We start from the raw sequence: 25,401 nt of genomic DNA on the forward strand, positions 1-25,401 counted from the left end.
TGGGTACTGGGACGCGAGGAATAAAACTCTATCAGAGTGACTGCACCTTTCTTATTCCTGAGGTCTACACAAAGTGTACAGGCCCTCCAGGATGTTCTCTCTGAATGCTGGTATGACATTCTCTGTGATCAGTGGGGCAACTCGCTTCTCTTTTATACCCTGTCTAATGCATCTGTAACATTGAACTGTCCTCGTAACCACGTCTCTGTACTGGCCACAATATCTCAGTTCCATGTACTGATCAAGGCTCCAAGTTAATCTGCCTTGTGTGTTGTACTCTACACTGAAACCATGTTCATTAACACTGCACCACTCGTCTTTCAAACTTACTGGTCAAAATATCCACTTTCTCCTCAATCCTTCCACTTGCTGACCAGCTCCCCTTCCCACTGCCAATTTAGTGTAAACCCTCCCAAGCAGCATGGGTGCACTCCCCTCCAGTTTCCCTCAGGGATGAGTTTCTTGTGCACAGAGTAGTGGGTGCCTGGAACATGCTGCCAGGGCTGGTGATAAGCCAAATACGTTAGGAACATATCAGAAATATACTTCCTCAAAGAAGTCTCAACAGATTTTTAAAATGCAGACACGAGGAAATCTGCAGATGCTGGAACTTCAAGCAACACACACAAAAAATGCTGGTGGAATGCAGCAGGCCAGGCAACATCTCAAGAGGTACAGTTGACGTTTCGGGCCGGGACCCTTCGTCAGGACTAACTGAAAGAAGAATTAGTAAGAGATTTGAAAGTAGGAGGGGGTGATCCGAAATGATAGAAGACAGGAGGGGAGGGATGGATCCAGCTCTCAGATCCATCCCTCCCCTCCTGTCTTCTATCATTTTGGATCTCCCCCTTCCCCTCCTACTGTGCAGAATTTGTATGTTCCTGTCAGGATTAAAGGCAAAGTGAATAGGAATAAGGAACCTTGGTTCTCAAGGGATATTGCAACTCTGAGAAAGAAGAAGAGGGAGTTGTATGACATGTATAGGAAGCAGGGAGTAAATAAGGTGCTTGAGGAAGTATAAGAAGTGCAAGAAAATACTTAAGAAAGAAATCAGGAGGGCTAAAAGAAGACATGAGGTTGCCTTGGCAGTCAAAGTGAAGGATAATCCAAAGTGCTTTTACAAGTATATTAAGAGCAAAAGGATTGTAAGGGATAAAATTGGTCCTCTTGAAGATCAGAGTGGTTGCCTATACGCGGAACCAAAGGAAATGGGGGAGATCTTAAATAGGTTTTTTGCGTCTGTATTTACTAAGGAAACTGGCATGAAGTATATGGAATTAGGGGAAACAAGCAGTGAGATCATGGAAACTGTACTGATCGAAAAGGAGGAGGTCCTTGCTGTCTTGAGGAAAATTAAAGTGGATAAATCCCCGGGACCTGACAGGTTGTTCCCTCGGACCTTGAAGGAGACTGGTGTTGAAATTGCAGGGGCCCTGGCAGAAATATTTAAAATGTCGCTGTCTACAGGTGAGATGCCGGAGGATTGGAGAGTGGCTCATGTTGTTCCGTTGTTTAAAAAAGGATCGAAAAGTAATCCGGGAAATTATAGGCCGGTAAATTTAATGTCGGTAGTAGGTAAGTTATTGGAGGGAGTACTACGAGACAGGAGAGTCAACATGGCTTTGTGCGTGGTAGGTCATGTTTGACCAATCTATTAGAGTTTTTCGAGGAGGTTACCAGGAAAGTGGATGAAGGGAAGGCAGTGGATATTGTCTACATGAACTTCAGTAAGGCCTTTGACAAGGTCCCGCATGGGAGGTTAGTTCGTAAAATTCAGTCACTAGGTATACATGGAGAGGTGGTAAATTGGATTAGACATTGGCTCAATGGAAGAAGCCAAAGAGTGGTAGTAGAGAATTGCTTCTCCGAGTGGAGGCCTGTGACTAGTGGTGTGCCACAGGGATCAGTGCTGGGTCCATTGTTATTTGTCATCTATATCAATGATCTGGATGATAATGTGGTTAATTGGATCAGCAAATTTGCTGATGATACAAAGATTGGAGGTGTAGTAGACAGTGAGGAAGGTTTTCAGAGCCTGCAGAGGGACTTGGACCAGCTGGAAAAATGGGCTGAAAAATGGCAGATGGAGTTTAATGCAGACAAGTGTGAGGTATTGCACGTTGGAAGGACAAACCAAGGTAGAACATACAGGGTTAATGGTAAGGCACTGAGGAGTGCAGTGGAACGGAGGGATCTGGGAATACAGATACAAAATTCCCTAAAAGTGGCGTCACAGGTAGATACGGTCATAAAGAGAGCTTTTGGTACATTGGCCTTTATTAATCAAAGTATTGAGTATAAGAGCTGGAATGTTATGATGAGGTTGTATAAGGCATTGGTGAGGCCGAATCTGGAGTATTGTCCTGACGAAGGGTCTCGGCCTGAAACGTCGACTGCACCTCTTCCTAGAGATGCTGCCTGGCCTGCTGCGTTCACCAGCAACTATTATGTGTGTTGCTTGAATTTCCAGCATCTGCAGAATTCCTGTTGTCTGGAGTATTGTGTTCAGTTTTGGTCACCAAATTACAGGAAGGATATAAATAAGGTTGAAAGAGTGCAGAGAAGGTTTACAAGGATGTTGCCAGGACTTGAGAAACTCAGTTACAGAGAAAGGTTGAATAGGTTAGGACTTTATTCCCTGGAGCGTAGAAGAATGAGGGGAGATTTGATAGAGGTATATAAAATTATGATGGGTATAGATAGAGTGAATGCAAGCAGGCTTTTTCCACTGAGGCAAGGGGAGAAAAAGACCAGAGGACTTGGGTTAAGGGTGAGGGGGGAAAAGTTTAAAGGGAATATTAGTGGGGGGGGCTTCTTCGCACAGAGAGTGGTGGAAGTATGGAATGAGCTGCCAGACGAGGTGGTAAATGCGGGTTCTTTTTTAACATTTAAGAATAAATTGGACAGATACATGGATGGGAGGTGTATGGAGGGATATGGTCCGTGTGCAGGTCAGTGGGACTAGGCAGAAAATGGTTCGGCACAGCACAGCCAAGAAGGGCCAAAAGGCCTGTTTCTGTGCTGTAGTTTCTATGGTTCTATGGTTCACAGAAACCATACTGACTTTGACTTATTTTATCATTAGTGTTGAAGTAACCTGCAACCTCGTCCTTAATAACGGACTTTCCTAACCACTGAGGTATGGCTAACTGGCCTATAATTTCCTTGTTTTTGTTTTCCTCCCTTAAAGAGTGAAGAGACATTTGCAATTTAACGTCACAAACAGCAGAGATCACAGTACCAATCCCTGCGGACACCACGAATCACAGACCTCCAGCTCGCGTAAAACCTTTGACCACCACTCTCTGTGTTGTTCGGGCAAGAATCCAAACAGCCAATTCACCATTGATCCCATGCATCTTAATCTTATGGTGATCATTCCATGAGGGACCTTGCCTAACCCCTTACTAAAATCCATGTAGTCACCATCCTCAGCTCTACCTTCATCACCTCACCAAAAAACTGAGTAACTTTACTCACCCTTCATACACCGACCCCGTTCCCTCTCCCTCTCTCACACCGGACCCCATTCCCTCTCCCTCTCACGCACCGGATCCCGTTCCCTCTCCCTCTCACGCACCGGATCCCGTTCCCTCTCCCTCTCACACCGGACCCCGTTCCCTCTCCCTCTCACACCGGACCCCTTTCCCTCTCCCTCTCTCACATCGGACCCCGTTCCCTCTCCCTCTCTCACATCGGATCCCGTTCCCGTTCCCTCTCCCTCACACACACCGGACCCCGTTCCCTCTCCTCTCTCACAGGTCCCCGTTCCCTCTCCCTCACACACACCGGACCCCATTCCCTCTCCCTCTCACACACCGGACCCCGTTCCCTCTCCCTCTCACACACCGGACTCCGTTCCCTCTCCCTCTCACACCGGACCCCGTTCCCTCTCCCTCTCACACACCGGACTCCGTTCCCTCTCCCTCTCTGACACCGGGCCCCGTTCCCTCTCCCTCTCTGACACCGGACCCCGTTCCCTCTCCCTCTCTGACACCGGACCCCGTTCCCTCTCCATCTCTGATACCGGACCCCGTTCCCTCTCCCTCTGCCTCTCACACCGGACCCCGTTCCCACATTCCAGCTTCTACATGGCCACACACAGCATTGGTGCCATATTTTACATCAGGAGATGATCAGCTATGCTTTATGCCAGGGGAATGCATTTGAGTTGAATTATTGCTGTTTCTGATGCAGGATACTCCTGCCTGCTGTATGATGCCTTTGGTGTCTGTGCTGCAGTAGCGCGATGTTTGCTGCCTGTGATGTGCATTTTTGCTGCATTGCAGTGCTGTGCTGCATGTTGGGGTCTGTCTTTTGCATCAGTGCTGTTTTTATGTTGCATTTGACACTGGTGGTCTATCTTTGTGCTGCACCGGGGCTGCACTGCTCGCCGAGGGTCTATCTTTGTGCTGCACCGGTGCTGTGCTGCACTGCTCGCCGAGGGTCTGTCTTTGTGCTGCATTGGTACTGCGCTCTCCCAGAGAGTGATGTCACCGGCTCGGCGCTGGCCTTGGGCTCGGTGCTGATGGCGGCCGGCTTCCTGAAGCCCGACGACCGACTGCTGAGAGGGGATGGAGGTGGCCGGGACGCCGGCGGCGGAGGAGGAATCTCTGGGCGAGTTTGTGCAGAAACTGCAGCTTGTGTTTGATGCGGTGGCCGAGGAACCGGGCGGCTTCCTGCCGGTGCAGCGCTTCATTCAGATGGGGTTGCGCTTCGTGGAGGGAGACGAGGTGAGCGGTGCCTGTTAACCAGAGCCGGTAACGGGAAGATGCCGTGACCCGTGATTTAACGGGAGCCGGACCGGGACCCCTCCGTTTACCGGAGCCGGGGCGGAAGCCCAGCCAATAACAGGAAGACACCGTCACCCGTTACTTACCGGGAACCGGTCTGGGACCCCGATCGTTCATGGGGGCAAAGTTTGTAATAAGATATGGGAGCGGGATTGGGACTTTCGTCAGCACAGTCGGGGAATAGTCTCGACTCCGGTAAAAACAGAGCCCCGGGTTCCGTCGGTTACTCTGAACCCTCCCTTACGGAGGGGAGAGACCGATTTCTCCTCAGGAGTGGCTGAACGGCTCCATATCCTGATGTGAGAATTTCCGGTACTCAGAAGGAACATGTTTTCTATGTGCACCCAGGGTGGGACAGGGACCGGGACCGTGATAACCTCGCTGGTGGGTCACACCCACTCCTCTCTGCCTCGCCCTCCTACCTCTCCCAGCGAGTTCCCACCGGGGGTAAGAGCGGCCCCTCGGGAGAAGGGAGCAGAACCGGCTCTGGGGACTGGGAGAGCTGCGTAAGCTGACAGCAGGGTGGCGTGTTGTCTACCGGGTTCCGGAGTCAAGGACATGTCCGAGGTGGAGGGCAAAGGCTAGAGATAGACGCAGGAAGATTAGAAGGCAGGACCTTCAGCGCTGTGGTGTCTGGATCACACCGGGTGAGTGCCAAGTGCTGAATCAGACAATAGGCTGAGGAATCTGTAGCTGGGGTGCAGGTTCGTCGATCATTGGGATCGCTTCTGGGCGGGTTGTACCTGAAATGGAGGGACCAGCGTCTTGCCTGGCAGATTTGCTAGTGTGTCTGGACGGGGGCGGGAAGCAATAAATACTGTAGAAGGCCCTTCGGCCCAACTCGCCCATGCCGACCAAGCTGAGGCAAATATAGAAGCTAAAGCGAGCAAGGTCAGTAGGAGGAACGGGCAGGGCAGGAGTTAGTGTTCTGAGGGAGGTGTCTAAGTTTTTTTTCGGTAGATGGGACAGACGGGCAGGGAGGTGTTAGAGGTAGTTTTTTTCGGTAGGTGGGACAGACAGTGAGTGAGGTGTCAGGTAGATTTTTCAGTAGATGGGACAGACAGTGAGTGAGGACATTTTGAGGGGGTGTCAGAGGTAGGTTTTTCGGTGGGTGGGACAGACAGTGAGTGAGGACATTTTGAGGGGGGTGTCAGAGGTAGGTTTTTCGGTGGGTGGGACAGACAGTGAGTGAGGACATTTTGAGGGAGGTGTCAGAGGTAGGTTTTTCGGTGGGTGGGACAGACAGTGAGTGAGGACATTCTGAGGGGGGTGTCAGAGGTAGGTTTTTCGGTGGGTGGGACAGACAGTGAGTGAGGACATTCTGAGGGGGGTGTCAGAGGTAGGTTTTTCGGTGGGTGGGACAGACAGTGAGTGAGGACATTCTGAGGGGGATGTCAGAGGTAGGTTTTTCGGTGGGTGGGACAGACAGTGAGTGAGGTGTCAGGTAGATTTTTCAGTAGATGGGACAGACAGTGAGTGAGGACATTTTGAGGGGGGTGTCAGAGGTAGGTTTTTCGGTGGGTGGGACAGACAGTGAGTGAGGACATTCTGAGGGGGATGTCAGAGGTAGATTTTCGTTACTCAGAGAGCAGTGGGTGTGTGGAATGTACTGCCAGTAGTGGTGGTAGAGTCAGATACATTAAGTGCAATTAAGAGACTCTTTGCTAGGCACATAGGTAATAGAAAAATGTAGAAGGAAAGGTTAGAATAGGTGAAAGTTTGTTCCGACATTGTGACTGGAAAACCTGCACTGTGCTGTAGTGCTCTGTGTAAACGAAACAGCAAGACCGATGATGTGGATGAGCTTAGGACTCAGCTAGGTACATGGGTTTGGGGTATTAATCTATAACAGAAACATAGTTGAAGGAAGGCAGGAATGGCAGTTTAATAGTCTAGGGTACAGATCATTCAGGTCTTTAGACAGAGTGTCCAATAATAGCATAAGGATGGAGCTGACGAATAAGGAGAGGTCACTTTGATAAGGTGGTACACAGCTCCTTCTCCCCTCATAGTCAATGGGCAGCAAAGCTAGGCAGATCACAGAGAGCTGTAGATACAAGAGGTTTATAATAGTGGTTGTTTAACATTGGCTAGGACTGCCACAGTGACAGGGGCTTACACTGGGAGAAATCTGTTAACTATGTGCAGGATCATCTTCTCAAACAATATGCAGGCGGTCCATCAGAGATGGGGCAACACTGGACCTCCTGCTGGGGAAATGGCAGAGGGGTCAGTGAAGGAATGATGCAATCTGTGCTCATACTTCCGACAGTTTTAAAATTATTACAGAGAAAGAAAAAGGTCCACAAGTTAATGCCCACCAGACTGTTTGGTTGGGAGAGGCTGCTTGCAACTAAAGGGACATCTGACAAGTGGGAGGCTTTTAAAAGTGAGACAAAGAATTCAGGGTCAGCATGTTGTTGTCAGAGTGAAGGGCAAGGCTGGCAGGATTAGGCAACCCTGGACCGAGAAGTAACTGAGAGGTAATGTTGCAGCTATATAGGACCCTGGTCAGACCCCACTTGGAGTACTGTGCTCAGTTCTGGTCACCTCACTACAGGAAGGATGTGGAAGCCATAGAAAGGGTGCAGAGGAGATTTACAATGATGTTGCCTGGATTGGGGAGCATGCCTTATGAGAATAGGTTGAGTGAACTTGGCCTTTTCTCCTTGGAGCGACGGAGGATGAGAGATGACCTGATAGAGGTGTATAAGATGATGAGAGGCATTGATCGTGTGGATAGTCAGAGGCTTTTTCCCAGGGCTGAAATGGCTAACACAAGAGGGCACAGTTTTAAGGTGGAAGTAGGTACAGAGGAGATGTCAGGGCTAAGTTTTTTTTACTCAGAGAGTGGTGAGTGTGTGGAATGGGTTGCCGGCAGCGGTGGTGGAGGCGGATACGATAGGGTCTTTTAAGAGACTCCTGGATGGCGACATGGAGCTTAGAAAAATAGAGGGCTATGGGTAAAGCCTAGGTAGTTCTAAGGTAGGGACATGTTATGCACAGCTTTGTAGGCTGAAGGGTCTGTACTGTGCTGTAGGTTTTCTATGTTTCTATGGATTGTGAGGCTCTGGTCAGAAAAAGGAGGTTTTTGTCAGGTTCAGCAGCTGGGATCAATCCAGTCCCTTGGGCAGAGTGTAAAGGAAGTAGAATTGAGATGGAAAGTTATTATTACAGCTGGGGGTGTCCAGAGTTTGGAGTTCATTGCTGATGCCATCTGTAAAGAGTCTGTATATTCTCCGTGTGGAATGAGTATGTTTTCCCTGAGTGCTCTGGTCTTCTCCCACAGTCCAAAGGTGTACTGAGTAGGTTAATTGGTCATTGTAAATCGTCCCTTGGTTAGGTTAGGTTTCTAAAATGTTGAGTGTGGGTGTTCAGGCTCCTGTACCTCTTCCCAGTAGTAATGACAAGAGGCAATGACCTGGATGGTGGGAGTCCACCTTCTTGAGGCATTGCCTTGAAAGATTTTGTCGATACTGTAGTGGGGAGAGTCGTGCACCTGGTGGAGCTGGCAGAGTCAGAGCATCATGTAGGTCCCTAGATAATCTCAGACCACGTCCAAGTCCCATGTAGGTCCCTATATAATCTCAGACCACGCCCAAGTCCCATATAGGTCCCTATATAATCTCAGACCACGTCCAAGTCCCGTGAGAATGCAGAAACGGGGTCTGGTGTATGAAGGGAGATTTTTGAAAAACTGATCTGTATGGTTCAAACAGCGAGCTTAGAGATTGATGCAGGTCAGTAAGACAGTAATTGAATTTTCAGAATTTCAGTGGAACATAGGGTATGGATGTGTGTAGGGTATTCCATCTCCCCACCCCCCCCGCCCCGCCGTGTTGTGCCCAGTCAGGGTCTGGGCCATGTGCTCAGTAAAGGAGCTGGATTCAGAATCAAAATTAGATTTATATCACTGACAGATGTTGCAAAATCTGTTGTTTTGTGAAAGCAGTACAGTGCGACACATAAAAAAATGAAGACAAGTTACAATAAGAAATATGAAATAATAAATAAAGTGGAAAAGGAGAGCAAAAGCCAAGGCAGTATTCAGTGTCCATTCAGAAATCTGATGGCAGAGGAGAAGCTGTTCCTGAAAAGCTGAGTGTGTGTTTTCAGTCTCCTGTACCTCCTCCTTGATGGTAGCCATGAGAAGAGGGCATGTCTTGGGGGGGGGGGAGGAGGAGGTGTGGGTAGGGGAGCATTTTTGGAAATAGTGACCCAATTCTGCACATTTGAAGGTAACCCTGGAAAGGGATGCTTGGTTTTCAAATTAAGGTCTTGAACTGAAGGACAGTGAAGGTTTGAGCAGGAACAAAAAACAGAAGTCTCGTGGGGAATACAGAGTGGTTTGGAGAGAATGTAAAAGAGAAATTAGGAATGCAGAGAAGGGTCTTGAAAAGAAAGATTAAGGAGAATCCCATGATATATGAGGACCAAGTGGGAAAGGTCCCAAAGAGTATTCATGTGGGTGGTCATGAGTTCCGGAAGGGGTAAAAGATGGATAATTTGATGAGGAAGGTGTTCAGCGTGGACCAGTGGGCTGAAAGGGCCATTTCCCTGCTGTACGATTCCATGAGAGGGATGCGACAACGGAGAGGCAGGTACAGGTGGGAGCGAGAGCAGTACTCAGTTCCACAGTACTGGGGCTGTTGCAGAGACCTCCCGCCTCCCAATTCCCAAAGAGTTTGTGGCAAAACCTCCACAGGTTCCAATCCCTTCCCAAAAGCACAGCAGAAATCCAATCCCTTCCCAAAAGCACAGCAGAAATCCAATCCCTTCCCAAAAGTGCATCAGAAGGTGATTACAATTGTCCATTGAAAAGAGTATTCAGGCAGGGAGAGGGAGAGGAGACTGGTGGGTGTCAAGGGGAGGCGATGGTGGTGGGGGATGTGGGTGAGGGTGGAGGTGGGAAAGGGTGGGAGGTGTGGGGAGGGGAAGGGACTGGTGGGTGGGGAAAGAGGGGATGGGGATTGGTGAATGGGCAGAAAGGGGAGAGGCAGGACTGGTGGTTGGGAGGTGAGGAGATTGTGAGTAAGGGGAGAGGAGACACCGAGAGTCACTTTGTTAAGGGCAGATATCAGAACCTGCGAATGGAAGTGTTGGGGATTTCAGCTCCTGGGAATGGAGGTGATGGGAATATCAATTTCTGGGAATAGGGGTGATAGGGATATCAATTCCTGGGAATTGGGGGTGGTGATGGAGATCTAAAATCAAGGGAATGGGGGAATGACGGGGATATCCGCTCCTGGGAATGGGGGAGTGACAGGGATATCTGCTCCTGGGAATGGGGGACTGACAGGGATATCCACTCCTGGGAATGGGGGAGTGACAGGGATATCTGCTCCTAGCGATGGGGGAGTGATAGGGATATCTCCTCTTGGGAATGGGGGAGTGACGGGGATATCCGCTCCTGGGAATGGGGGAGTGACAGGGATATCTGCTCCGGGAATGGGGGAGTGTCAGGGATATCCGCTCCTGGGAATGGCAGAGTGACAGGGATATCCGCTCCTGGGAATGGCAGAGTGACAGGGATATCCGCTCCTGGGGATGGACAAGTGACAGGGATATCCACTCCTGGGAATGGGGGAGTGACAGGGATATCCGCTCCTGGGAATGGGGGAGTGTCAGGGATATCCGCTCCTGGGAATGGCAGAGTGACAGGGATATCCGCTCCTGGGAATGGCAGAGTGACAGGGATATCCGCTCCTGGGGATGGACAAGTGACAGGGATATCCACTCCTGGGAATGGGGGAGTGACAGGGATATCCGCTCCTGGGAATGGGGGAGTGACAGGGATATCCGCTCCTGGGAATGGGGGAGTGACAGGGATATCCGCTCCTGGGAATGGACGAGTGACAGGGATATCCACTCCTGGCAATGGGGGAAGGTTGATGAGGATATCAATTCCTGACAATGAGGGTTGATAGGGATATCAGATCCTGATAATGGGGGTGTGCTGATGGATATATCAACTCCTGGGAATGGGATGTGCTGATAGGGATATCAACCCCTGGGAATGGAGTGTGCTGATGGGGATCTCAGATCCTGGGAATGGGATGTGCTGATGGGGATCTCAGATCCTGGGAATGCGATCGATTGTGTTGCTCTCAGATTCGGCAGAACCTTGATTGCCACAAGATGGGGACTGACATTGACCTTGAGGGAGCAGCAGGAAGAGCCAAGCAGCCTCTCCCTTCTCTGAACGTGGAACCAGCACCTGCTCTGATTGTCCACATTGCCAGCTGGGGGCGATGGTAGTGGTGGGGCGGTGCCTTGGACGCCAGTCTAACTGTCCCTGTATTTCCAGCTGCAGAGAATGGCTCAACTGCTTGATCCCCACAACCTGGGTCTCATCAGCTTCCAGGAATTCTGCAGAGGAATCTTTGCCATAAAAGGTATCTCCATCCCTTTCCTTGTGGGACCGTCCCCCAGTGAGGGTCAGTGTGTGTGTGGGACCGTCCCCCAGTGAGGGTCAGTGTGTGGGACTGTCCCCCAGTGATGGTCAGTGTGTGGGACTGTCCCCCAGTGAGGGTCAGTGTGTGTGTGGGACCGTTCCCCAGTGAGAGTCAATGTCTGTGTGGGACTGTCCCCCAGTGAGGGTCAGTGTGTGGGTCCGTCCCTCAGTGAGGGTCAGTATGTGTGTGGGACTGTCCTCCAGTGAGGGACTGTGTGTGGGACTGTCCCCCAGTGAGGGTCAGTGCGTGTGTGGGTCCGTCCCCCAGCGAAGGTCAGTGTGTGGGACTGTCCCCCAGTGAAGTCAGTGTGTGTGTGGGACCGTCCCCCAGTGAGGGTCAGTGTGTGTGGGACTGTCCCCCAGTGAGGGTCAGTGTGTGTGTGTGTGACAGACTGTCCCTCAGTGAGGGTCAGTGTGTGTGTGTGTGTGGGACCGTCCCCCAGTGAGGGTCAGTGTGTGTGTGTGGGACCATCCCCCAGTGAGGGTCAGTGTGTGTGTAGGACCGTCCCTCAGTGAGGGTCAGTGTGTGTGTGTGTGAGAGACTGTCCCCCAGTGAGGGACAGTGTGTGTGTGTGGTACCATCCCTCAGTGAGGGTCAGTGTGTGTGTGTGGGACCATCCCCCAGTGAGGGTCAGTGTGTGTGTAGGACCGTCCCTCAGTGAGGGTCAGTGTGTGTGTGTGTGAGAGACTGTCCCCCAGTGAGGGACAGTGTGTGTGTGTGGTACCATCCCTCAGTGAGGGTCAGTGTGTGTGGGACTGCCCCCAGTGAGGGTCAGTGTGTGTGTGGGACTGTCCCCCAGTGAGGGTCAGTGTGTGTGGGACTGCCCCCAGTGAGGGTCAGTGTGTGTGTGGGACTGTCCCCCAGTGAGGGTCAGTGTGTGTGGGACTGCCCCCAGTGAGGGTCAGTGTGTGTGTGGGACTGTCCCCCAGTGAGGGTCAGTGTGTGTGTGTGGGACTGTCCCCCAGTGAGGGTCAGTGTGTGTGGGACCGTCCCCCAGTGAGGGTCAGTGTGTGTGTGGGACTGTCTCCCAGTGAGGGTCAGTGTGTGTGTGGGACCGTCCCCTGCAGTGAGGGTCAGTGTGTGTGTGGGACCGTCCCCCAGTGGGGGTCAGTGTGTGTGTGGGACTGTCCCCTAGTGAGGGTCAGTGTGTGTGGGACTGTCCCCCAGTGAGGGTCAGTGCGTGAGTGTGGGACTGTCCCCCAGTGAGGGTCAGTGTGTGTGGGACTGTCCCCCAGTGAGGGTCAGTTTGTGTAGGACTGTCCCCCAGTGAGGGTGGTGTTTGTGGGGTGCATGTGGAGTTCACAGAGTTTGATCACAGTGGTCACCATCTGTCTGAGCTGACCTGTCTCTGATCTGTACAGGGTGTGGTGACCTGTTGGACAAGGGCGAGTGTGCGGAGAGTTCGCCTGTCACTCATTACCACACGCAGGATGGAGTTTCTGCATATCAGCAGGTAATGGGGTCGCTAGTCACCAATTCCTGGCACTGACCAGCCCTCAGCCTCTCTGCCCCCTCTCCCCTGTACAGCACCTGGCGGGCCGGGGGAATGGGGAGGTATGGAGTAGGGAGCTATCTGTCACCCTCTTCTCCCGTCTCTGTACTGACCCCTGCTTCCCTCTCCCTCTCCTCTGCAGCAGCTCACCACCCCCCAGACAGTCAGCGAGAGTGGGGGGTGGGGGAGAGAGATGTGAGCAAATCAGCAAGGGTGGGGCAGGAGCCACAGTCCGGGGGGTGGGGGGGGGAGGCTCAACTCCCTGAGTAACTGCAGGATCCGTTGTCGTTTGTCGTCTATATCAATGATCTGGGTTATAATTTGGTTAACTGGATCTGCAGATTTGCAGATGACACCAAGATTGGGGGTGTAGTGCACAGTGAGAACGGTTACCATGACTTGCAGCAGGATCTGTAAAAATGGAAATTAATGCAGACAAGTGCGAGGTTTTGCATTTCGGTAGGACTTGCACAATGAACGGTGTGGCCCTGTGTGGTGGAACAATGGGATCTGGGAAAATAGGTACGTAATTCATCAAAGGTGGTGACCCAGGTAGATAGGGTCGTAAAGAGAGCTTTCGGCACATTGGCCTTCATAAATCAAAGTATGGAGTACAGGAGATGTGATGTTATGTTCAAGCTGGAGACCTGTAAATCTGCTCCTATTGACAGGCAGCTGCTGGGGGGTCCATGGGCTACCACAGGGGGCTCAGTGACTGCGGCCACTATCCCAGTGATCTCATCTTGACCATCGGCCATCAAAATGAGCACCCGGAATCCGACATGGATGGTTCTTTCAAGAGCACCCGGACCTCAGGCATGCAGAGCGGCAGGGGTGAGGGGAGAGATGGTCTCTTCTTACAGAGCCCACAACGGTAAGTTTCTCACAGGATGGCTTATTCTGAGAGAACACACTACCAGTCCGATCACTGCCCAGTGACCCCAGGGGTGGAGGGAAGACAGATAGCCAGGGTTTATGCTTCCAACCACAGTTCCCTGAGCGCTCTGAAATATCATGGAATCAGAACAAATGGGAGTTTCCATGGAGAAATGGAACCAGCACATGTCCAAAGCCTGTACACCACACCACCTGTACACCACAACCCCGTACACCTCAATGCCTGTATACCACACCACCTGTAAACCTCAACCCCTGTACACCACACCACCTGTACACCACAACCCCTGTGTATCTCAATGCCTTACACAACACCGTCTGTACACTTCAACCCCTGTACACTACACCACCTATGCACTACCCTCGTGTAGCACACCAGCTGTAGATCTCAACCCCTGTACACCTCAATGCCTGTACACCTCAACGCCTATATACTTCAATACCTGTACACCACACCAGCTGTACACCTCAACCCCTGTACACCACAGCCCCTGTATACCTCAACCCCTGTACACCACACTGCCTATACACCACAACCCCTGTACACAACCCCTGTACACCACACTGCCTATACACCACAACCCCTGTACACAACCCCTGTACACCACACCACCTGATACACCTCAACTTTTATGCACCATGCTGCTTGTACACCTCAACCCTTTCAGCAGAGGCTGAGCCCAAAATGTCGACTGTATTCTTTTCCATAAATGCTGCCTGGCCTGATGAGTTCCTCCAGCATTTTGTGTGTGTTGCTCCGATTTCCAGTATCCACAGACTTTCTCTTGTTTGTGAGGTGGCATGCTGTTCAGGGGATATGGTGTACAGGGATTGAGTTGTACAGAAGATGAGGTGTACAGGCAGTGTGGTGTGCAGGGGTTGAAATGCACAGGTGCTGTGGTGTACAGCGGTTAAGTTTTACAAGCAGTGTGGTGTACAGGCGATGTGACGTTCAGCGATTGAGGTGTACAGGTAGCATGATGTACAGGCAGTGTGGTGTGCAGGGATTGAAGTGTTCAGTTGGTGTGGTGTACATAGCTTAGATCTACATGGGATGTGGTATACAGGGGCTGAGGTGCACAGGCTGCATTGTGTGCAGTGGTTGAAGTTTACAGCAGCGTGGTATACAGGGGCTGAGGTGGACAGGCTGCATTGTGTGCAGTGGTTGAAGTTTACAGCAGTGTGGTATACAGGGGCTGAGGTGCACAGGCTGCATTGTGTGCAGTGGTTGAAGTTTACAGCAGTGTGGTATACAGGGGCTGAGGTGCACAGGCTGCATTGTGTGCAGTGGTTGAAGTTTACAGCAGCGTGGTATACAGGGGCTGAGGTGGACAGGCTGCATTGTGTGCAGTGGTTGAAGTTTACAGCAGCGTGGTATACAGGGGCTGAGGTGGACAGGCTGCATTGTGTGCAGTGGTTGAAGTTTACAGCAGTGTGGTATACAGGGGCTGAGGTGGACAGGCTGCATTGTGTGCAGTGGTTGAAGTTTACAGCAGTGTGGTGTACAGGGGCTGAGGTGGACAGGCTGCATTGTGTGCAGTGGTTGAAGTTTACAGCAGCGTGGTATACAGGGGCTGAGGTGGACAGGCTGCATTGTGTGCAGTGGTTGAAGTTTACAGCAGTGTGGTATACAGGGGCTGAGGTGCACAGGCTGCATTGTGTGCAGTGGTTGAAGTTTACAGCAGTGTGGTATACAGGGGCTGAGGTGGACAGGCTGCATTGTGTGCAGTGGTTGAAGTTTACAGCAGCGTGGTATACAGGGGCTGAGGTGGACAGGCTGCATTGTGTGCAGTGGTTGAAGTTTACAGCAGCGTGGTATACAGGGGCTGAGGTGGACAGGCTGCATTGTGTGCAGTGGTTGAAGTTTACAGCAGCGTGGTATACAGGGGCTGAGGTGGACAGGCTGCATTGTGTGCAGTGGTTGAAGTTTACAGCAGCGTGGTATACAGGGGCTGAGGTGGACAGGCTGCATTGTGTGCAGTGGTTGAAGTTTACAGCAGTGTGGTATACAGGGGCTGAGGTGGACAGGCTGCATTGTGTGCAGTGGTTGAAGTTTACAGCAGTGTGGTGTACAGGGGCTGAGGTGGACAGGCTGCATTGTGTGCAGTGGTTGAAGTTTACAGCAGCGTGGTATACAGGGGCTGAGGTGGACAGGCTGCATTGTGTGCAGTGGTTGAAGTTTACAGCAGTGTGGTATACAGGGGCTGAGGTGCACAGGCTGCATTGTGTGCAGTGGTTGAAGTTTACAGCAGTGTGGTATACAGGGGCTGAGGTGGACAGGCTGCATTGTGTGCAGTGGTTGAAGTTTACAGCAGTGTGGTATACAGGGGCTGAGGTGGACAGGCTGCATTGTGTGCAGTGGTTGAAGTTTACAGCAGTGTGGTATACAGGGGCTGAGGTGGACAGGCTGCATTGTGTGCAGTGGTTGAAGTTTACAGCAGCGTGGTATACAGGGGCTGAGGTGCACAGGCTGCATTGTGTGCAGTGGTTGAAGTTTACAGCAGTGTGGTGTACAGGGGCTGAGGTGGACAGGCTGCATTGTGTGCAGTGGTTGAAGTTTACAGCAGTGTGGTATACAGGGGCTGAGGTGCACAGGCTGCATTGTGTGCAGTGGTTGAAGTTTACAGCAGTGTGGTATACAGGGGCTGAGGTGGACAGGCTGCATTGTGTGCAGTGGTTGAAGTTTACAGCAGTGTGGTATACAGGGGCTGAGGTGGACAGGCTGCATTGTGTGCAGTGGTTGAAGTTTACAGCAGTGTGGTATACAGGGGCTGAGGTGGACAGGCTGCATTGTGTGCAGTGGTTGAAGTTTACAGCAGTGTGGTATACAGGGGCTGAGGTGGACAGGCTGCATTGTGTGCAGTGGTTGAAGTTTACAGCAGTGTGGTATACAGGGGCTGAGGTGCACAGGCTGCATTGTGTGCAGTGGTTGAAGTTTACAGCAGTGTGGTATACAGGGGCTGAGGTGGACAGGCTGCATTGTGTGCAGTGGTTGAAGTTTACAGCAGTGTGGTATACAGGGGCTGAGGTGCACAGGCTGCATTGTGTGCAGTGGTTGAAGTTTACAGCAGTGTGGTGTACAGGGGCTGAGGTGGACAGGCTGCATTGTGTGCAGTGGTTGAAGTTTACAGCAGTGTGGTGTACAGGGGCTGAGGTGGACAGGCTGCATTGTGTGCAGTGGTTGAAGTTTACAGCAGTGTGGTTTACAGGGGCTGAGGTGGACAGGCTGCATTGTGTGCAGTGGTTGAAGTTTACAGCAGTGTGGTGTACAGGGGCTGAGGTGGACAGGCTGCATTGTGTGCAGTGGTTGAAGTTTACAGCAGTGTGGTATACAGGGGCTGAGGTGGACAGGCTGCATTGTGTGCAGTGGTTGAAGTTTACAGCAGCGTGGTATACAGGGGCTGAGGTGGACAGGCTGCATTGTGTGCAGTGGTTGAAGTTTACAGCAGCGTGGTATACAGGGGCTGAGGTGGACAGGCTGCATTGTGTGCAGTGGTTGAAGTTTACAGCAGCGTGGTATACAGGGGCTGAGGTGGACAGGCTGCATTGTGTGCAGTGGTTGAAGTTTACAGCAGCGTGGTATACAGGGGCTGAGGTGCACAGGCTGCATTGTGTGCAGTGGTTGAAGTTTACAGCAGCGTGGTATACAGGGGCTGAGGTGGACAGGCTGCATTGTGTGCAGTGGTTGAAGTTTACAGCAGTGTGGTATACAGGGGCTGAGGTGCACAGGCTGCATTGTGTGCAGTGGTTGAAGTTTACAGCAGTGTGGTATACAGGGGCTGAGGTGCACAGGCTGCATTGTGTGCAGTGGTTGAAGTTTACAGCAGCGTGGTATACAGGGGCTGAGGTGCACAGGCTGCATTGTGTGCAGTGGTTGAAGTTTACAGCAGCGTGGTATACAGGGGCTGAGGTGGACAGGCTGCATTGTGTGCAGTGGTTGAAGTTTACAGCAGCGTGGTATACAGGGGCTGAGGTGGACAGGCTGCATTGTGTGCAGTGGTTGAAGTTTACAGCAGTGTGGTATACAGGGGCTGAGGTGGACAGGCTGCATTGTGTGCAGTGGTTGAAGTTTACAGCAGCGTGGTATACAGGGGCTGAGGTGCACAGGCTGCATTGTGTGCAGTGGTTGAAGTTTACAGCAGCGTGGTATACAGGGGCTGAGGTGGACAGGCTGCATTGTGTGCAGTGGTTGAAGTTTACAGCAGCGTGGTATACAGGGGCTGAGGTGGACAGGCACTGTGGTGTACGGCATTTGAGGTTTACAGGCAGTGAGGTGTACAGAGATTGAAGTGTTAAGCAATGTGGTGTACAGGTGATATGGTATACAGGGTTTGAGGTGTACAGTGAGTATATTACAGGTAACTCAATCCCTGTACACCATGCCGCTTGTACATCTCAACACATGTACAACCAACCACCTATACATCATGTGGCCAATATACCTCAACCCTTGTACACCACTCCACCCATATATATCGATGCCTGTAAACCACACTGCCTGTACTCCTCAATCCTTGTACATCATGCCACCAGTACAACTCAACCCCTGTACACCACGCCACCTGTACAGCTCAAAAGTTGTAAACCACAACATCAGTACACCTCAATCTCTGTACACCACACTGCCTGAACATGTCAACCCCTGTAAACCAAACAGCCTGTAGACCTCAACCCTGTACATCACACCATCTGTACATTACAACCTCTGTACAACATGTCACCTATACCCCTCATCCCTGCACACCACTCAACTTTTACACCTCAACTGCTGTACACTATGCTGCCTATATACATCAATCCCTGTAAACACCTCCTGTACACATCACTCCAGCACACCACATCCCCTGTACACCTCAAACCCTCTACACCACAAACCCTGTACTCCACTCTGCCTGTAGAGCTCATTGTCTGTATACCACACCAGCTGTACACCTCTGTACACCATTCTGCCAGCAACCTCTGTACCCCATGTCACCCGAACATGTCAGCCCCTGAAAACCAAACCACTTGTACATCTAAATCCCTGTACACTACGCCATCTGTGCAAGTCAACCCATGCTCCACACCACCTGTAGATCTCAGCCCCTGTACACCTTAACATCAGTACACCATGCTGCCTGTACACCTCAATCACTGTAGACTACACTGGCTATATAGTTCAAACACTGTACACCATATCCCCTGTGCACCACGCCATCTGTACAACTCAACCCTGTGTACACCACACTGCCTGTACATCTCAAACCATGTACACCTAAACTTGTGTGTACCAGTACGCCTGTTCACCACACCACTTGTACATCTGAACTGTTGTACACTATGCTGCATGTACACCGTGCTACCCATAGACATCAACCCCTGCACACCACACTGCCTGTACACCTCAGTCCCTGCACACTACACTGCCTGTACACATCAACCCCTGTACACCACACTGACTGTACACATCAACCCCTGTACGCCACACTGCCTGTACACACCAACCCCTGTACACACTGCCTGTACACCACACATCAAGCCCTGTACACATCAACCCCTGTACACACCACCTGTACACATCAACCGCTGTACACACCGCCTGTACACCTCAACCGCTGTACACCACACTGCCTGTACACATCAATCCCTGCACACCACACTGCCTGTACACATCAACCCCTGTACACCACACTGCCTGTACAGCTCAGTCCCTGTACACATCAACCCCTGCACACCACACTGCCTGTACACCACAGTGACTGTACACATCAACCCCTGCACACCATGCTGCCTGTACACCTCAGTCCCTGTACACCACACTGCCTGTACACATCAAACCCTGTACACATCAACCCCTGTACACCACACTGACTGTACACATCAACCCTGTACACCATGCTGCCTGTACACCTCAGTCCCTGTACACCACACTGCCTGTACACATCAACCCCTGTACACACTGCCTGTACACCACACATCAAGCCCTGTACACCACACATAAAGCCCTGTACACATCAACCCCTGTACACCACGCTGCTTCTACACCGCCCCACCTGTACACCGATCCCCAGTGCATGGCCCCAAAGTACTCTACCCTGCCTGTACACCTCAGTCCCTGTACACTGCCCAACTTGGACATCACATTCACTGCCCTACCTGTACTCTGTACTTCCTGTACAACGTACTGCTTGTATACCACGCCCCCTGTGCAGTACTCCTCTGTACAGCAGACCAGTGCTGTGCCGGGATGGGACTGGGTGCTACCTATGTTACAGGAACAGCCATTGCGTGGAGAGCGGACACGTGTCACCGGCGGTGAGCTCCCTACACAGCGGCGAAGAACAGTTTGAGGATTATGGGGAGGGGGACGTGTCCCCAGGCAGTCCATCTGCCGACGAGGAGGGACGCACACATGCCTGCTCTGACCTGGGCTCGTCCCTGTGCTCCAGGTGAGTCACAGCAACCTTCCACCACGGCAGTGCAATGATCAGTACTGCTGTGCCTGAAATGTGGGGGGGGGGGGCGGGGAATTGACCCCTACCCCTACCCCTGTGCACATAGCACTACTGCCCCAGGGACCTGGACTCCATCCCCATCCTCAATACTGTCTGTCTGAAGTTTGCACTCTTCCCAGTGACCTTGTGGGTTTTCTTGGGTGTTCGTAGAACCTGGTATTGCTGGAGTATTCTGTCTCCCCACCCACTGGACAGAGTGGGCCACACCCAGCAGCAACTCTCTCATACCTACAGTGCCGGACAGACCCCGTGGAGAGGGGAATGTGGGGGGAAAGGGGAATGTGGGGGGAGAGGGGAATGTGGGGGCAGGGGAGTGGGGGAGAGGGGAATGGTGTGGGGGAGGGGAATGGTGGGGGGAGAGGGAAATGGTGGGGGAGGGGGGAATATGGGGGAGAGGGGAATGTGTGGGCAGAGGGGAATGTGTGGGCAGAGGGGAATGTGGGGGAGAGGGGAAAGGGGGCAGAGGGGAATGGGGAGGGGAATGTGGGGAGAGGGGAATGTGGGGAGAAGGGAATGTGGGGCGAGGGGAATGTGGGGCGAGGGGAACGTGGGGACGGGAATGTGGGGACAGGGGAATGTGGGGAAAGGGGAATGGGGAGAGGGAAATGTTGGGGAGAGGGGAATGGTAGGGGAGGGGAATGTGGGGGGAGAGGGGAATGGTGGGGGAGGAGAATGTGGGGGGAGAGGGGAATGGTGGGGAGGGGGGAGGGGGGAATGGTGGGGGGAATGTAGGGGAGGGGGGAATGTAGGGGAGAGGGAAAGGGGGAGAGGGGAAAGGGGGAGTGAGGGGTGGTGGGGAGAGAGGGGAATGGTGGAGGAGAGGGGAAGGGGGAGAGGGGAATGGGGGGGAGAGGGACAGTGTGACACACCCAGCGGTGACTCTCTCATGCCTGCAGTGCCGGACAGACCCCGCGGAGAGGGGGAGCCGTTTCTCCCAGGACGGGTCTCGAAGTTTTCTGTGCTCAGTGTAGCCGCCGCATCGATCTGCTCAGTGACCTGGCGACCCGGCTCCGCAAGCTCAAGGCCGAAGGGTGAGGAAGGCTGTCACCACGGCAACTGGACTGCAAAGGGTGGGGCGGGGGGTTGAGATGGAGAGTGGTCTGTCTGGGTGGTGATGTGTGAGGCATTGGGCATGGTGGTGAGGGGGGTTACGAGTGGTCAGTGTTGGTGTTGGTGGGTGGGGTGAGAGGCAGTCAATGTTGATGGGGAGCGAGGGTTTGGGGGTGGCAGTGGTGAAGAGGGTTGGGTTGGGGTTGAGGGTGGGGTGGTGAAGGGGGTTGGGTTGGGGTTGAGGGGAGATGTGGGTGAGGGTGATTAGTGGACAGTGTGGATGGGATGGCATTGGTCAGTAGTCAGACCCTGATGGGAGTTATATACCAGCAGGATGTTGCATATGAATTTCAAATGGAAATAGAAAAGTCATGTAATAAGGGAAATGTCATGGGGGGATTTCAATATGCAGGTAGATTCGGAAAATCAGGTTGGTCTTGGATCCCAAGAGATGAAATTTGTAGAATGTTTATGAGGTGGTTTTTTGGGACAGCTTGTGGTTGAACCCACTAGGGGAAAAGGCAATTCCTGATTGGGTACTGTGTATTAAATCAGATTTGATCAGGAGCTTAAGATAAAGAAACATTGAGGAGACAGTAATCATAAATTCACTCTGCAAGTTTGAGAGGAAGAAGATAAAGTCAGATGTATCAGTATTACAGAAAAGTGAAGGGAATTGCAGTGACATGAGAGAGGAGCTGGCCAAAGTTGATTGGAAGGGGACATGAGCAGGGAGACCAGCAGAACAACAATGACTGGAATTTCTGAGAGCAATTCAGAAGGCACAAGATAGATACATCCCAAAGATGAAAAAGTACTCTAAAGACATCTGTGGCTAACAAGAGAAGTCAAAGACAGAGGGTAGATAATAGAGCAAAAATTAATAAGAAGGTAGAGGATTGGGAAGCTTTTAAAAACCAACAGGAGGCGACTTAAAAAGCAATCGCACCGAAAAGATTTAATTTGAAGGGAAGCTAGTCTGTAACATAATAGAGGATACCAAAAGTTTTTTTTCCAGATATATAAGGAATCAAGGAGAGGTGAGAATGGATATTGGACCACTGGAAAATGATGCTGGAGAGGTAGTAATGGGGGACAAAGAAATGGCAAATGAAATTAATTACTTTATACTTTATTGTCGCCAAACAATTGATACTAGAACGTACAATCATCACAGCAATATTTGATTCTGCGCTTCCCGCTCCCTGGATTACAAATCAAGAGTAAATATTAAAAATTTAAATTATAACTCATAAATAGAAAATAGAAAAATGGAAAGTAAGGTAGTGCAAAAAAACAGAGGCAGATCCAGATATTTGGAGGGTATGGCCCAGATCCGGGTCAGGATCCATTCAGCAGTCTTATCACAGTTGGAAAGAAGCTGTTCCCAAATCTGGCCGTACGAGTCTTCAAGCTTCTGAGCCTTCTCCCGGATGGAAGAGGGATGAAAAGTCTCTCTTTTTTTTTGCATCAGTATTCATTGTGGAAGACATTAGCAGACTTCAAATTCAAGAGTGTCAGAGAGCAGAAGTGAGTTTCGTTACTATTACTAAGGAGAAGTTGCTTGTGAAGCTGAGAGGTCTGAAGGTAGATAAGTCACCTGGACCGGATGGTCTACACCTAGGGCTCTGAAAGAGGTGGCTGGAGAGATTGTGGTGGTATTAGTAATGATCTTGATCACTAGATTCTTGAATGGTTCCAGAGGACTGAATAATCGCAAATGTCACTCCACTCTTTAAGAGGTAGAGGGGCAGAAGGAAGGAAATTATAGGCCAGTTAGCCTTCAGTGATTGGGAAGATGTTGGAGACCATTATTGAGAAAGAGGTTTTGGCGTACTTGATAAGTAGGCCAAAGTCAGCATGGTTTCCTTAAGGGGAAATTATGCCTGACACATCAGTTGGAATTCTTTGAGAAAGTAACAGACAAGACAAACAAAGGAGAGTCAGTGGATGTTGTTTACTTGGATTTTTAGACAACGTGCCACACATGAGGCTGCTTAACCAGATAAGAACCAATGGTACTACAGGACAGGAGACTGCCTGACTGACAGGAGGCTAAGAGTTAGAATAAACGAGGCCATGGGTGACTAGTGCTGTTCTGCAGGGGTCTGTATTGGGACCACTTCTTTTTATGCTCTATGTCAATGATTTGGATGATGGAATTGATGGTTTTGTGGCCAAATTTGCAGAAGATACAAAGGTAGGAGGAGGGGCAGGTCAGGTTGAGGAAGCTGGGAGTCTGCAGAAGGACTTAAGACAGATCAGGGGGTGTCTTACTGAAATCCATTAAATATTGAAACGCCTCGATAGAGTGGATGTGGAAAGGATGTTTCCCATTGTGGGGTAGTCTCGGACCCCGGGGCACAGCCTCAGGATAGAGGGATATATAAGCTGGAGGTTAATAGATACTTGATAAGTCAGGGCATCAAAGGTTACGGGGAGAAGGCAGGAGAATGGGGTTGAGAAGGATAATAAATCAGTTGTGATGGAATGGCGTAGCAGACTTGATGGGCTGAATGGCCTAATTCTGTTCCTATGCTTTATGGTTAGTGCATCCATGCACTGATCTGTAACTTTCTCTATCTCTGCCTTTCCAGCTCCAGCAGGAAGTTGTCATCTACAGCATTTGGAAGGTGAGACTGACCCCTCCCTCTCTTCCCCACCCCTTCCCATTCCTCTCTTTCCCAAACCCCTCTCCACCCCTACCACAACTTCACACCTCATAGCATCTGCCTACTCTTCCCCAGTGGTGGTGAATTCCCTGCAATCCACTTTAATGATGAATGGAGGGGCTGGTGTGAAGGGGGCAGGGAAGTGACAGGAAGCACAGACATCGTAACAGAGAGAAACCAGGCAATCCACCTCGCCGGGATGGAGAGAGGAGCAGCAAGGGTGCGGGGTGCTGGGGCCTGGACTTTTTTGGAGGGGTGTTGGGGGGAAGGTCAGCTGGTCGTGCTGGGAGTTACAGCTGGAGCACTGGGGGTGTGGGAACTTCTCTCAGACCACGGTTTGCTGAGACAATAATCTCTGGTCTCTCCTTCCCAAGACAACTCTTCCACACCAGTAACTACAATAGCAACAGCTCTGAGGACTTGTTCCGGGACACCATCGACCCCTGTGAGGACGACATCGCCCAGAAGGTGAGAGGCAGACCGACTGTTACTTGCTGCTCATTTCATGAGATTTTATTCTTTAAAGTGACATCATTTACATTTTAAAATAAACTGCAACTCTGTCTGTCTGAGATGCACTCTACACCCTGTTGTTCCCACTGCCTGGAGGCATAGTCACACCCTTGGAAGGGGGCAGGAGCCTGCAGCTGACCACTGCCTGGGCCCATGACTGACCACACAGGCCCAGCCCAGAAACAGCCTGATGAGAGGGGTCCCCCGACTGACCTCCCCCAACAATCCTCCACATCAGCCCAAGGATCAGGGGGATGAGGCTGAAATCTGACTGGAACCAAAGGAACAGTCCCTTCACACTTTCAGACAGACTGTTACCAGCTACCTGGCTGGGGCTGTGTGTACAGGAACACTCTATGTTGCTTCACGCTCTCAGACAGACTGTAACCTCTCCCATGGTATACAGCGCCCTGCAGGATGTGGCCACATCCCACATTTGAAAAGCTCTAACACAGCCTGATGGTCACTGCTGGGAGAAAGACCACACCATCGGGGAGCAGCTCCATGTACTTGGGTGTGTGTGAGGGGACAGTGTAGAGGGAGCTTCACTCTGTGTCTGACCCCGAATGTGTGTGATGGGACGGTGTGGAGGGAGCTTCACTCTGTCTGATTCTGGGAGTGTGTGATGGGACGGTGTGGAGAGAGCTTCACTCTGTGTCTGACCCCGGGAGTGTGTGAAGGGCGAGTGTGGAGGGAGATTCACTCTGTGTCTGACCCTGGCAGTGTGTGATGGGACGGTGCAGAGGGAGATTCAGACTGTGTCTGAACCCGGGACTGTGTGATAGAACGGTGTAGAGAGAGCTTCACTTTGTGTCTGACCCTTTTTTTTTTACAAAATTCTTTATTACACATGTCGGTGCTATACAATATTTACAAACCCAGTGACTAACATATTTACTACACTACAAACAGACAATACATCTTAAACCAATATATTGCCATCCTCATCAATGATGGCATTTACACCCCGCGGAGCCCAACGGTCCCGGAACACCTCTACGGTCGCCGTGGACTGTGCGTATTCCTTTTCAATGT

The 25,401-nt window shown here is 51.3% G+C and overlaps 1 protein-coding gene across 3 annotated transcripts in view; it reads left to right on the top strand.

Annotated features, from left to right (window-relative positions):
- The first annotated feature begins 4,382 nt into the window (after positions 1–4,382).
- Positions 4,383–25,401, top strand: part of rab11fip4a (RAB11 family interacting protein 4 (class II) a) — a 73,937-nt gene continuing 52,918 nt past the window's right edge. For all 3 annotated transcript variants that reach the window (XM_063030883.1, XM_063030884.1, XM_063030885.1), the window contains exons 1-8: positions 4,383–4,733; positions 11,101–11,188; positions 12,610–12,701; positions 13,412–13,614; positions 19,892–20,065; positions 21,028–21,162; positions 23,779–23,814; positions 24,228–24,321. In XM_063030883.1, the coding sequence (XP_062886953.1) occupies positions 4,575–4,733; positions 11,101–11,188; positions 12,610–12,701; positions 13,412–13,614; positions 19,892–20,065; positions 21,028–21,162; positions 23,779–23,814; positions 24,228–24,321 (981 nt within the window). In that variant the 5' untranslated portion in view covers positions 4,383–4,574. The remainder of the gene's footprint in view (positions 4,734–11,100; positions 11,189–12,609; positions 12,702–13,411; positions 13,615–19,891; positions 20,066–21,027; positions 21,163–23,778; positions 23,815–24,227; positions 24,322–25,401) is intronic.

The sequence above is a fragment of the Mobula hypostoma genome, chromosome 22 (assembly GCF_963921235.1).
Source record: "Mobula hypostoma chromosome 22, sMobHyp1.1, whole genome shotgun sequence".
NCBI lineage: Eukaryota > Metazoa > Chordata > Chondrichthyes > Myliobatiformes > Myliobatidae > Mobula > Mobula hypostoma.